Source organism: Hemicordylus capensis, chromosome 2, assembly GCF_027244095.1.
Source record: "Hemicordylus capensis ecotype Gifberg chromosome 2, rHemCap1.1.pri, whole genome shotgun sequence".
Taxonomy (NCBI): domain Eukaryota; kingdom Metazoa; phylum Chordata; class Lepidosauria; order Squamata; family Cordylidae; genus Hemicordylus; species Hemicordylus capensis.
In genome coordinates this window covers 262,445,262-262,457,632 of record NC_069658.1, presented here as the reverse complement: position 1 = coordinate 262,457,632, position 12,371 = coordinate 262,445,262, and the positions used below count along the sequence as shown (strand labels likewise).

The 12,371-nt window shown below is 44.4% G+C and overlaps 1 protein-coding gene across 1 annotated transcript; it reads right to left on the bottom strand.

Annotated features, from left to right (window-relative positions):
* Positions 1-7,243: 7,243 nt before the first annotated feature.
* On the bottom strand, positions 7,244-11,724 carry LOC128347257 (putative olfactory receptor 2B8). Its single transcript, XM_053301631.1, has 2 exons — positions 11,628-11,724; positions 7,244-8,534 (listed from the first exon to the last, which is right to left on the bottom strand). Exons 1-2 carry the CDS (start codon positions 11,640-11,642, stop codon positions 7,704-7,706), a joined length of 846 nt encoding a protein of 281 aa, XP_053157606.1. The 5' UTR covers positions 11,643-11,724; the 3' UTR covers positions 7,244-7,703.
* Between the last annotated feature and the right edge of the window lie 647 nt (positions 11,725-12,371).

Genomic DNA, 12,371 nt, shown 5'->3' with positions numbered 1-12,371 from the left:
ACGTCCTGTTTGCTATCCCTGTTCGCTATGCTCTCGGGCCTTCACCTCATATGTAGAGTAGTCTTCCAACTGTCACACAGGATGTGAGTCGAAGGAAAGGAATGTGGGGCCTCTCCCAGCCCTAGCTGACTCCACCCCCACTACTAAGTAAACACTGCCTTTAGGTAACCCTAAGAACTCCTATCCCTGTGATATCTTAACCCTAACAAGTAATCCTAACAAGTAACACACAGAGAGATAGAGAGACTAAGACCTACCCCTTAAAGAGAAACAGCCCCTGCAAAACTCCCCTCTTCCTGTTAGTTTGTTTGAAGGGGGAAAGGCTAGATATTTAGAAAGGCTTGCTCAGCTTCTCAGCTGTGTCTGCTCTTCCCAGAGAAGCCTTCCAACTTCCAAAGGGTTAACCCTGGGAGTCCCGCCCCTCTCCCCAGCAGCCTCGGCTGCATATTTGAGTTGCTTCCTGGTTGCTCTTGGAATATTAATTGCAGGAGGCAAGGAGGGAGGCCAGTCAGATGGGATGGGAAGTGCAGGGACTGTGAACTTCATCGCTCAAGGACAGTAAAACACAAACCCCATTCCCCATCCCATATCGGGATGTTTTATTTGTTCCCCTTGATTAAGCCACTGTGTGTGTGTGTGTGTGTGTGTGTGTGTGTGTGTACATGTATGTGTTTCTTCTCTCCCAATTTGAAAAAGCGTGTATGTGCCTGCATTTGAAAAGGCAGTCTGCTTGTGTTTTCTCTCCCCCACTTCCTTCCCTGGTTTGAATTTCTCCCTCTCTCTCCATTACAAACTTGTAATAAAAATCCTCCTCACAGCCCAACAATATACTTTCTTGTGAGGAAATTAGTCAGTAAAGGTTTTTAAAGTTTTTAAAAGAATAAGAGGGAAGAAAAAACGCTTTAATAAAACAGATCTGTTTTTGCTCCTGCCTTTTGGTTTAGCATGTGCTGTTGGTGTTATATTAAGAATATTTATACTGTGTGCTGCTTTTATAGCAACAGGGCTTAAATAGCAAAATATATGAGAAAATGGTTATTTCACAGTATTTTCCTCATAATAAATATTGAGGTGCTTCACACAATTGGTGTGAAGCACTGGGGGGGTTCTGCGGGGAGAGCAGGCTTAGCCCTCTCTCCCTGCAGATGATCAAACAGCAGCCCTGGGTGGCCAAATCAGCCGCCCACATGACTGCTGGCTCCTACACACTGCAGCTTTAACTACATGAAATTTGAATATTTATCCCTACTGTTACTACACTTATCTGCCTAGCCCTGGTACCCTTCCTAACATCCCTCTATTCTCTAGACTCAATCCTTGCTCTGCTCGCCTGCTATTTTTCTCTTCTTGTCTTCTGTCTTTCTCTTCTTCTGTCTTTTTCTCTTCTTGTCTTCTATCTTTCTCTTCTTCTGTCGAGCAACTTCCTCAAACCAACATCCTTTCTCACCAATCCCTGGCACCCTTCATACCAAATTCCTCCCTCCTTTGCTCCTTCTGCAATGGTCCACTTCTCTCTTCCTACTCTTAAAATAACCAAGACTGGAGGGATGTTACAACATATCCTTTGCTTTTTTGGCCCAACACCCTGTCCAGTTAAAATACTAATAATTATGTAGTAGGGCTGGGAGAGACCTCTACCTAATTTAATATCAGCGTTGAAAGCTAAATAAACCTCCTTGTATAGAGGTAGTATACCTTGGAAAGTCAGAAGCTAGGAACAAACACCAGGGAGGGCTGGGCCCTCCTTTTGTGCCCAGTTTTTAAGTTCCACAGAAGCAACCAGCTAGCACTGTAGGAAACTGAGTGTTGGGTCACAAGGACTGTTCATCTGTGCCAACAGTTTCCTTGTTATGATTTTTTTTTTTAAAGTCTGGAGCTAGAGTTTTGCCTGCATCACACCCTTCTAATGTGGGTGTGCTCCCTGTTAATTCCAGACCCGGGGGTGGAGGGATAGCCACGGTGAGGGACGGAAAGAACTTTGCACATCCATGGATCAGATGTAATCTTTTCTTTACATATCACAAGGACAAGTCCATGGGATTGTTGTTCTCCAGGGCTTAACATGGACCCCTCCCCTGCTGCCGCCCCAGTCTCCAATGCAGGAAAACGAAAGCAACACTTGCAGAGGAGGAAGTGACCACGGTACTCTTAGCTCAATTAAGATTACTCTTGACTCAAATTACAGTGATTGCAATTAAAATAATTTGACTCCTGTGATGCCCCCCTTCTCTTACCCCACTGCCCCATATTTACTTCCTCCAAGAGTCCTGTTTGCTGCTGCCAATCTTAAATGCGATAAGGATTTCTGGAGAGTTTTCTCTTGCAACTTCAGAGTTTGCTAATAGCTACTAACGATGCAGGAAAGGAAGAGTGGCTCAAGCAGTGAAGTGTGGAGACTAGGATGTAATGGCGTGCCACAGCAGCAGACCCTACCCTGCTTGCTCTGGAGCTTCTCCTCCTTGTCTCCTCCAGGTCCTTCATTCGAGTTTGATCAGTGGTTAGATCTTATAAAGTGGATGTAAGCAGCACTCCTTGTGCAGGGGAAAACAGTGGCGTAAGTGATGAAGATAGTGATGAAGATGAAGTAATGGACACTAGCAAATGCAACATTCCCACATGGTCTGGAAAGGTCACTGTTACAACATGGATTCCCCAAAACACAAGTTGGTACACCACCATTAATTGCAGCACCTGCACATGAGTGGAAGACATTACTGATGCTATACTCATGCAGGGACAGTGTATCAATGCAAAAGTCGTAGGTCCTGACCTTAAAATGGTCATCACACTAGACATGGGTCTCTACAAGCCAGCGAAGCAGCTCCAAATGGCTTGAATGGATTTGGATAATATTGTACTCCAGCCTGGAGAACTACATATAGTGATGGCCCAGCTACGTTCTATTTTTCTACTGAAAACAGTGCACTCGACCAAGGGTGTAGCAAGGTGGGAGTGGGCCCAGGGACGAGATTTCAAAATGGGCCTCTCACTGCCTTCCTCTCCTTCTCCTGGCCCCATGTCCAACAGATCCTGTGAACCTGTTGCTCCCTAGCAAAAGAATAAAAAGAATAAAAAGCAGGCAAAAGAATAAAATGAGAAATAACCAGAATATTTCCAAATTGTAGGAAAGGTCTTGAGGGAACTAATCCTTCTTTCCAGGAGCAGATGTTTAGTGTCTCTCTTTTGCTCATCAAAGCAGATTGTCAGGCAGGCGTTGATACATTTAGCAGCAGAATTAGGGTATTCTTCTTTAGGACTTCACCATTACTAATGAATAACAGACTATTCTGCTATCTGTGTTTTCACAAATTTTTAATTACTCAAAAGGCAATCTTTAATATACTTTATAATGTCTCTCTCTCTCTCTCTCTCTCTCTCTCTCTCTCTCTCTCTCTCTCCTCCAAACCTGCCTTGCTGTGAGGATAAAGGTTTGGAGGAAGAACAGGCTATGTGTCAAAATATATGTATATATGTCTGTAACATACACATATTTCTGTTGACTTTAAGCCACATGCAAACCAATTCTAAGCATGTAGTAGTAGTAGTAGTAATAATATTAATAATAATAATGAATAAACTCAGAGGCAGATACAAATAGCCCTTTTTACACCTCTCACAGCAGAAAAAGCAGCCCAATTTGATCTTCTACTACTACTAAAAATATGTATATATCACTTTTCAACAAAAGTTTCCAAAGCGATTTACACAGAAAAATAATAAAGAAAGAAAGATGGATCCTTGTCCCCAAAGGGCAGGGATTGTTCTTTCTTTTTCTTATTTTCCTAGATTTCTTCTATGAACTACATTTAAGTGTATGTCTATCCACTACAGAAGGAAAAGCCAATTTTAATTTTATTCAATTTTATTCAATTTTATTTTAAACAGGACAGTAGAATTTCATATATGGAGCTACCCCAATTTTTTAGCATTTAAAAACAAGTCAACGTTTAAAGGGCTTTTAAAATGGAGTTTCCTGTGATGGAGCAAGTGTATATAAATAAGACTTTTGGTGGGGGAGTAGGAAATGCTTAGTTGTTGCGGGAAAAATCCTCTGGAACCAGGCCCTCTTGTCTGATTCATCCCCTTGCGTTCATCCTTCCATCAAGTTTGACAGAGAATGGGGTGTCTTGCCGAACCAAAAATTAGACCAAGTTCCCACAATTGACTTGTTGCCTGACTGAATGAAGTTCAATGCAACAAGGGTGCAGTGCTCAAATAAGCTTTTATTTTGTGATCATGAAAGGCAAAGTACAAGTAAGAATGTCTGGCTGGTACTGTGCAGAGAAGGAGCACAGTTGGCCAATTTATATAGAGTAGAAGCAAGCAAGCATATCAGTAAAGCAATTAATACATGCCATTGGTAATTAAACATATACATTCCAGAGGTGCCACTTAGAGCCTTGGAAGATGAGTTTACTACTTGGCCTTTCTGATAACCTTACTCTCTATCAGTATCTAGTGCCAGGGATGTTCCTTTTTGCTGAGTGGGGGATTTGGCTAATGGACTGGTTGCATACCTATGTTATCTATCTCCTGACAGGTTCTGGTATTGGTTATCTTCTGGCCGATGAGCCTCCTATCTCATATTCTTGAGAAGGGCCCCACATTCCTGGCTTCAACACTTTCCCTGACTTTATCAAGGAAAAGTGTTTTCTTTGTTTCGGGCCTAGTGGCTCTTTGTGCTGTTCAGTAGCCCAAACTTTGAATCAAACTCTTATACACTTATTTGTAGGCCTGGATTAAACAATTCCAATTAAATAATTCCATATCATAGTGTGCAAGAGCCCAAAGCGGCAGTTCGGCAAGAGGCTTTGCACAGAGAGGAGCTCTGCTTGCGAGCTCCTCTCTGCCTCTTAAATTAAGGGCTGTCTTCGGCCGACAGCAGTCAGCCAGGGTAAGGGGGACTCGGCAGCTGGGAGGGAGGGTGGGTGGTCGGCAGCGGCGGCCGCGGGAGTAAATTTTTTTTTAAGGTTACATGGCCTCCGCTCCGCCCCCGGCCTCCATCTATTTTGGCCGAGGCGTCGGTTCTTCGGGGCAGCCGCTTCTGGCCGCCCAAGATGGCTGCCGGGTGCCAGCGAGCGTGTCTCCCTTGCCCTGTTCTGCGCCTGCGCTTCGCGCAGGCGCAGAACAGGGCAGGGAGGCACGGACACACGCTTGGTGTCCGTCCACGGACAGACACCAAGCGTTTTATTAGAGAGGATAACTAGCACTTTGTATTTTGTCCAGAAACCTATTGGCAGCCAGTGTAACTCCATCAGCAAAGGAGTAATATGGTCTCTCCGAGATGACCCAGAGACCAACCTGGCTGCCGCGTTCTGAACCAACTGAAGTTTCCGGACTACGTACAAAGGCAGCCCCACGTAGAGCGCATTACAAAAGTCAAGTCTGGAGATCACCAACACATGTACCACTCTTTTGAGGTCATTGATCTCGAGAAACGGATGCAGCTGGCGTATCAGCCGGAGCTGATAGAAAGCAACACTGGCCACCGCCTCAACCTGAGAAACCAGGGAGAGGTGTGAATCCAGAAGTACTCCCAGACTGCGAACCTGTTCCTTTTGGGGAAGTGTGACCCCATCTAGAACAGGTAGATCAAAATCGTCTCTGGAGTTCTGACCCCGCACAATAAGTACCGCCGTCTTATCTGAATTCAGCTTTAGTTTATTCTCCCTATTCCAGCCCATTATTGCTTCCAGGCAGGCATTTAGGGAGGATATGCCAGCTCCTGAAGAAGCTGACATGGAGAAGTAGATCTGCATGTCATCAGCATACTGGAAACACTCAGCTTCAAATCCCCTGATGATCTCTCCCAGCAGTTTCATTTAGATGTTAAAGAGCATTGGAGAGAGTATGGAGCCTTGAGGGACACTATACTTAAGCTCAGATTTCAAAGAGCAACACTCTCCAATTGACACCATCTGGAATCTGTCCGAGAGGTAGGAGCGGAACCACTGTAAAACAGTGCCTCCCACCCCCAACATCCTCAGATGTTCCAGAAGGATACTATGGTCAATAGTATCAAAAGCCGCCAAGAGATCCAAAAAGACCAACAGAGTCACACTTCTTCTGTCAATTGCCAATTGGAGATCATCCATCAGGCCGACCAAGGCAGTCTCCACCCCATAGTTGTGGGTCCTTCCCTCCCCACACTGGCCCACAATTTTGACCAAGGATAGTGACCAGAAAATAAGCCCTGTCCTTGCTCAGTCAGCGGGCACCCACTATTCTAGCCCCACCCAAATGCCAAATTTTGGGGCTCCTGCTGTTGCTGGCTACTTGGGCCATCAAAAATGTCCCCATAGGCCAGATCTGGTCTCCAGGCCTTACGTTGTGCAGGGCTGCTTTAGGGGCATGCTTGCCATGCAAACAATAACCTTAAAGTATAACTATAATACAGTTGGTGCCTTCAGATAGCTGGAACTTGCAAGCTATGGAGCTCAAGGACATGAGCTGGGATACGTGCAATTATTAAAGTTCTTCATTTATACTGTTGTATTAGTTGGTTCTGTTGCTATTTACACCTTGTAACGGTAGTTGGGATAGTGAGCAGAGGCATGGGGCCAGGAGAAGGAGTGGAAGACAGCGAGGGGCCCATTTTAAAATCTCATCTCCAGGCCCACTCCAACCTTGGTACGCCCCTGGTTTGTGCATGTGCATATTGTCCACAGATTGTATGTGCATTGAACATAACATGTGAATAGGGAAGATGTTGTTCACTGAAGCAGTGCTCACAGTTACAGTGCCAAAAGTGCCAGTTGGAAGCAGGTAGAAAGTCCCAGCACTGTCATTTATCCCTGGGACCTCACTGCTCATGGTTACAGCAGTGTTTGTGTGAAAAAGCACATGATGTAACTGTGATGGCTGCCATTTCCGTTATTAGCAGCCATCATGGTTATAGTGTGTCCCTTTTCACACTCTATAACAATAACTCTGTAACTGTGAGAGGCAAGATCCAGGGTATGAGTGACAGCTCCAGGGTGGGACTTCCTACCTGCTTTGGTTCTGTAACTGTGAATACCACTTTGGTGCCTAATGCCCGAAGAGGGCTATTGTGTCCAACACATGTACAATCTGTGCACTGCATACACATGAACAGATCTGAATGTATGTACATTTTTCAGAAATGATGTTTAACACATGTCCAATAGTACATTTCTTGTCTGCATTTAAGCAGGCCTGTACCCAGGTTCATTTTTAAGGTGAATGCAAGTGCAGTGATTCACACATGTACAGGTGTACAAAAATTAATACATATGTACAACATAATGACTGTTTAGAAATGGCAGGAAAAGACAGACATTTCAAAAAGCATGGTCTCACTTAGTTGATTTCATAACCGTAATTTGGACATTAATCTAAACAAGTATTCTCTATTAAACATTTTTTCCATAGGTGTATTGTTGTGCATTTATTGTGGTTGTATTTGCAATAAATATATAATTAAATAAATTAACAGATTTAGTTTAAAGACACACTGATCACTGGAAAATGCTAAAGATATGATAAAAGCAAGTAATAAGTAAAAGTAATATAATAAGATTTTGCTTATTCTGTTAATAAATTGGGAGACCATTGGGCTAAGTTGTTGAGTGCCTGTTCATCAACCTTCTTACAGCTCTATGCACCTCTTTGTTTCTCAGTGTATAAATGAGGGGATTAAGCATGGTGGTGACATACGTGTAGAAAAGGGAGATCATCTTGCCTCAGGCACGGGAGTAGTTGGACGGGGGCTGGAGATAACTGAAAATGGCTGTCCCATAGAAGAGTGATACCACAGTCAGGTGAGAGGCACAGGTGTTGAAGGCCTTCCGCCTGCCCTCAGCTGAGCGGATCCTCAACACAGCTGCCACAATGTAGCCATAAGAGACTATGATGAGGCCCAGTGGCACTAGAAGAAACACCACACTGGCAGAGAAGAGCACAGCCTCATTGAGTGAAGTGTCAACACAAGCCAATTTGAGAAAAGCTGGCACCTCACAGAAAAAGTGGTCCACCCGGTTCTGGCCACATAGTGGAAGTTGAAGAGTCAGCACTGTTTGTACCAGCGAGTTGCTGAAGCCACTCACCCAGGAGATGGCCGCCATTTTGAAACATAAGGAGTGGCTCATAATGATAGTGTAGTGCAGGGGCTGGCAGACTGCAGCATAGCGGTCATACGCCATGACAGCCAACAGAATACACTCTGTAGAGCCCAGAGCTAGGGAGATGTACAGCTCAGCCACACAGGCAGCATATGTGATAGACTTGCTTTTTCTCCAGAAGTTCACCAGCATCTGAGGGCCAAGACTGGTAGTGAAGCAGAGGTCAAGGAAGGAGAGGTTGCTGAGGAAGAAATACATGGGGGTGTGGAGATGGGGGTCTAGCCATGACACCACAATGATAGTTGTGTTCCCCACGAGGGTCACTGTATAGCAGAGCAAGATGATTGCAAAAAGTATCATCTCCAAATGAGGGCGGTCTGCCACTCCCAGTAGAATGAATCCTTGGTAGCTTTGGTTACTTTCTTTCCATGATGCTTCACTGTAGAAGATCATCTATAAAAGCAAGGAAAGCTAATAAGAAGCAGAGAATTCACAGAAAATGGCAGCTGATGTGAACAGCTAGAAGCACGGAATAAATAAATAACCTGGAATAAATAAATAACCTGGCTGACAGGTTATGATTTGTTCCAGACATCCGGTGCCTCCTCTACTTGAACTGGGCCTCTAGTTCAGCTCACCAAGTCTGGATCAAACTTTGTTTGTTTGTTTGTTTGATTTATATACTGCCCTTCAAAAAAATGGCTTAGTTAGTGCCTAAAACTCATTGAAAATTGCCGCTGAATCTTTTAGGTATTTGTATAAATCAGGAACCAATGGCATGATGAGAAGAGAACGTACTAACGGCATGCATACGGCATAAAGCTCCACACTTTGCTCCAGGAATAGTGCATGGAGTTTTAGAAGTAATTGATAAATGGAAAAATTATAAATTACTGCTTTTGGAGGACCGCTATCAAAGGGTACTCAAATCTGCTCAATGGTCTTGCCAGTGAAGTTGTCAAGTTTGCTGATGATGACAGTAAACGAAGTAGGATTGTAAAAACACAGTAAGACTCTGAAAAGCTCCATATAGATTTCTCAAACCTGGTGTTATTGTAAGCAATGAAATTTACTCCTAAATAACCTCTGCAAATGGGCAAAGAGGCACATTCTAAGTGGTGGTTCTCTTGTTTTTAGGAGGAGAATGAATGTCCCTCTTCATTCTTAGCTTAGTATCTTTTCCAGCAGCTGTTGCTAGCATCTCTGCCCTTTCCTCTCCTTTCCTTTGACTATGAGCCCTTTTGGGACAGGGAACCATTTCTTTTTTCATTTCTCTGCTTTGTGAACTGCTTTCTGAACTTGTTCATTGAAAAGGAGTACTCTATTAATGCTGAACTTTGAAGAAGCAAGATAGAAAAAGTATTGATGCTTTTGAACTTTGGTGCTGGAAAAGACTTTTGAGGATATCATGGACAGCCAGGGAAACAAATAAATGGATCATAGAACAGATCAATCCAGAACTGAGGCACAAATGACCAGGCTCAAACTATCATACTTTGGACACATTATGCGAAGACCCAGCTCCCTTGAGAAGTCCATAATGCTGGAAAAAGTTGAAGGAAAGAGAACATGAGAACAGCCCTGCTGGATCAGGCGCAAGGCCCATCTAGTCCAGCATCCTGTTTCACACAGTGGCCCACCAGATGCCACTGGAAGCCTACAGGCAGGAGTTGAGGGCATGCCCTCCCTCCTGCTGTTACTCCCCTGCAACTGGTACTCAGAGGCATCCTTCCTTTAATGCTGAAGCTGGCCTTTAGTCCTCCAACTAGTAGCTATTGATAGACCTCTCCTCCATGAAGTTATTCAAACCCCTCTTAAAAGCCATCCAGGTTGTTGGCTGTCACCACATCTTTTGGCAGAGAATTCCATATGTTGATTATGCGTTGTGTGAAAAAGTACTACCGTTTGCTGTTCCTAAATTTCCTGGCAATCCATTTCAGGGATGACCCCTGGTTCTAGTGTTATGTGAGAGGGAGAAGATTTTCTCTCTATCCACTTTCTCCACACTATGCATGATTTTATAGACCTCTATCATGTCTCCCCACAGTCGTCTTTTTTCTAAACTAAATAGCCCCAGGTGTTGTAGTCTTGCCTCATAAGGAAGGTGCTCTATACCCCTGATCATCTTGGTCGCACTCTTCTGCACCTTCTCCAGTTCTACAATGTCCTTTTTTAGATGTGGTGACCAGAATTGTATGCAGTACTCCAGGTGTGACCGCACCATCATTTTGTATGAGTGCATTATAATATTAGCAGTTTTATTTTCCATCCCCTTCCTAATGATCCCTAGCACGGAACTGGCCTTTTTAACAGATGCTGCATATTGAGCCGACACTTTCAACGGACTGTCCACCACGACCCTGGTCACCACATCTTAAAAAGGACATTGTAGAACTGGAAAAGGTACAGAAGATGGCAACCAAGATGATCAGGGGCCTAGAGTACCTTTCTTATGAGGCAAGACTACAACACCTGGGGCTTTTTAGTTTAGAAAAAAGACAACTGTGGGGAGACATGATAGAGGTCTATAAAATCATGCATGGTGTAGAGAAAGTGGAGAGAGAGAAATTCTTTTCCCTCTCACACAACACTAGAACCAGGGGTCACTCCATGAAATTGATTGCCAGGAGGTTTAGGTCCAACAAATGGAAGTACTTTTTCACACAACGCGTGATCCACTTGTGGAACTCTCTGCCACAGGATGTGGTGACAGCCAACAACCTGGATGGCTTTAAGAGGGGTTTGAATAACTTCATGGAGGAGAGGTCTATCAATGGCTACCAGCTGGAGGGCTGTGGGCCACCTCCAGCCTCAAAGGCAGGATGCCTCTGAGTACCAGTTGCAGGGGAGTAATGGCAGGAGAGAGGGCACACCCTCAACTCCTGCTTGTGGCTTCCAGTGGCATCTGGTGGGCCACTGTGCGAAACAGGATACTGGACTAGATGGACCTTGGGCCTGATCCAGCAGGGCTGCTCTTATGTTCTTATGACCGCAAGATCCCTCTCCTGGTCAGTCCCCGACAGCTCAGATCCCATCAGCATATACTTGAATTTGGGTTTTTTTGTCCCAATGGGCATCACTTTACTCTGTTCAACATTGAACTACATTTGTCATTTTGTTGCCCATTCACCCAGTTTGGAGAGAGCCTTTTGGCACTCCTCACAATCTGTTTTGGATTTTACTACCCGAAAGAGTTTGGTATCATCTGCAAATTTGGCCACCTCGCTGCCTACCCCTACTTCTAGATCATTTATGAATAAATTAAAAAGCACCGGTCCCAGTACAGATCCCTGGGGGACCCCACTTCTTACTTCCCTCCATTGTGAAAACTCTCCATTTATATCTACACTCTGTTTCCTGTCCTTCAACTAGTTAGCAATCCATACATGTACTTGTCTCCTTATCCCATGACTGCTAAGTTCTCTCACAGGTCTTTGATGAGGAACTTTGTCAAAAGCTTTTTGGAAATCTGGTTATACTATGTCAACTGAATCACCTTTATCCACACACTTGTTGACACCAAAAGGCTCATAAGGCAAGATTTACCTTTGCAGAAGCCATGCTGGTTCTCTCCCAGCAGGGCCTGTTCTTCTATATGCTTTACAAGAAGAGGACGACCAGCGGCAAGGTGGATGGACTCGATTACAACAGCAAGGAATGCACCACTGAGAGACCTTAAAGGCCAAGTTGAAGACAGAGCATCCTGGAGAGAATCTCTCTATGTGGTCACTAAGAGTCAACACTGACTTGACGGCACTTAAATCAATCAATCAAATTAATGCCAACTAACATGATGCACATCAGTAGGTCAGCCTAAGAAGGGCTGTGGGTCTTCAGGGAGCCTCCAGCATCCCTACACTGCAGCAATGGCATACCGTGCACAGTCAAGTGAGCATGGACAAGGGAAAATTTTTTGCTTCTCTCCCCTCTCTCCAAATGTCCTTCCCACTTGCAGGAAAATGTTACTGAGGGTAGCATGGCCCTCAGAAATGCATTCCTGCATGTGGAATGGGCCTTTGGAGAGAAGCAAAAAAATCGCTCTCCCACCCCCCTCCATGTCTGCTTGGCTGTGCAACATGCCTTTGCTTCAGGGGTGCTAGAGGCTCCTTGCAGACCCACAGTCCTTCCTATGCTGATGCACACTGCACATTGTGTTGGCTAATAATAATAATAATAATAATAATAATAATAAATTAAATAATAGTATGTGTGTTATTTTAATGCTAGAGCAATTGCAATGGAGTGTGATCCAGCTTGAGATCATGACATGGGAGGAGGGGGTCCTCATGG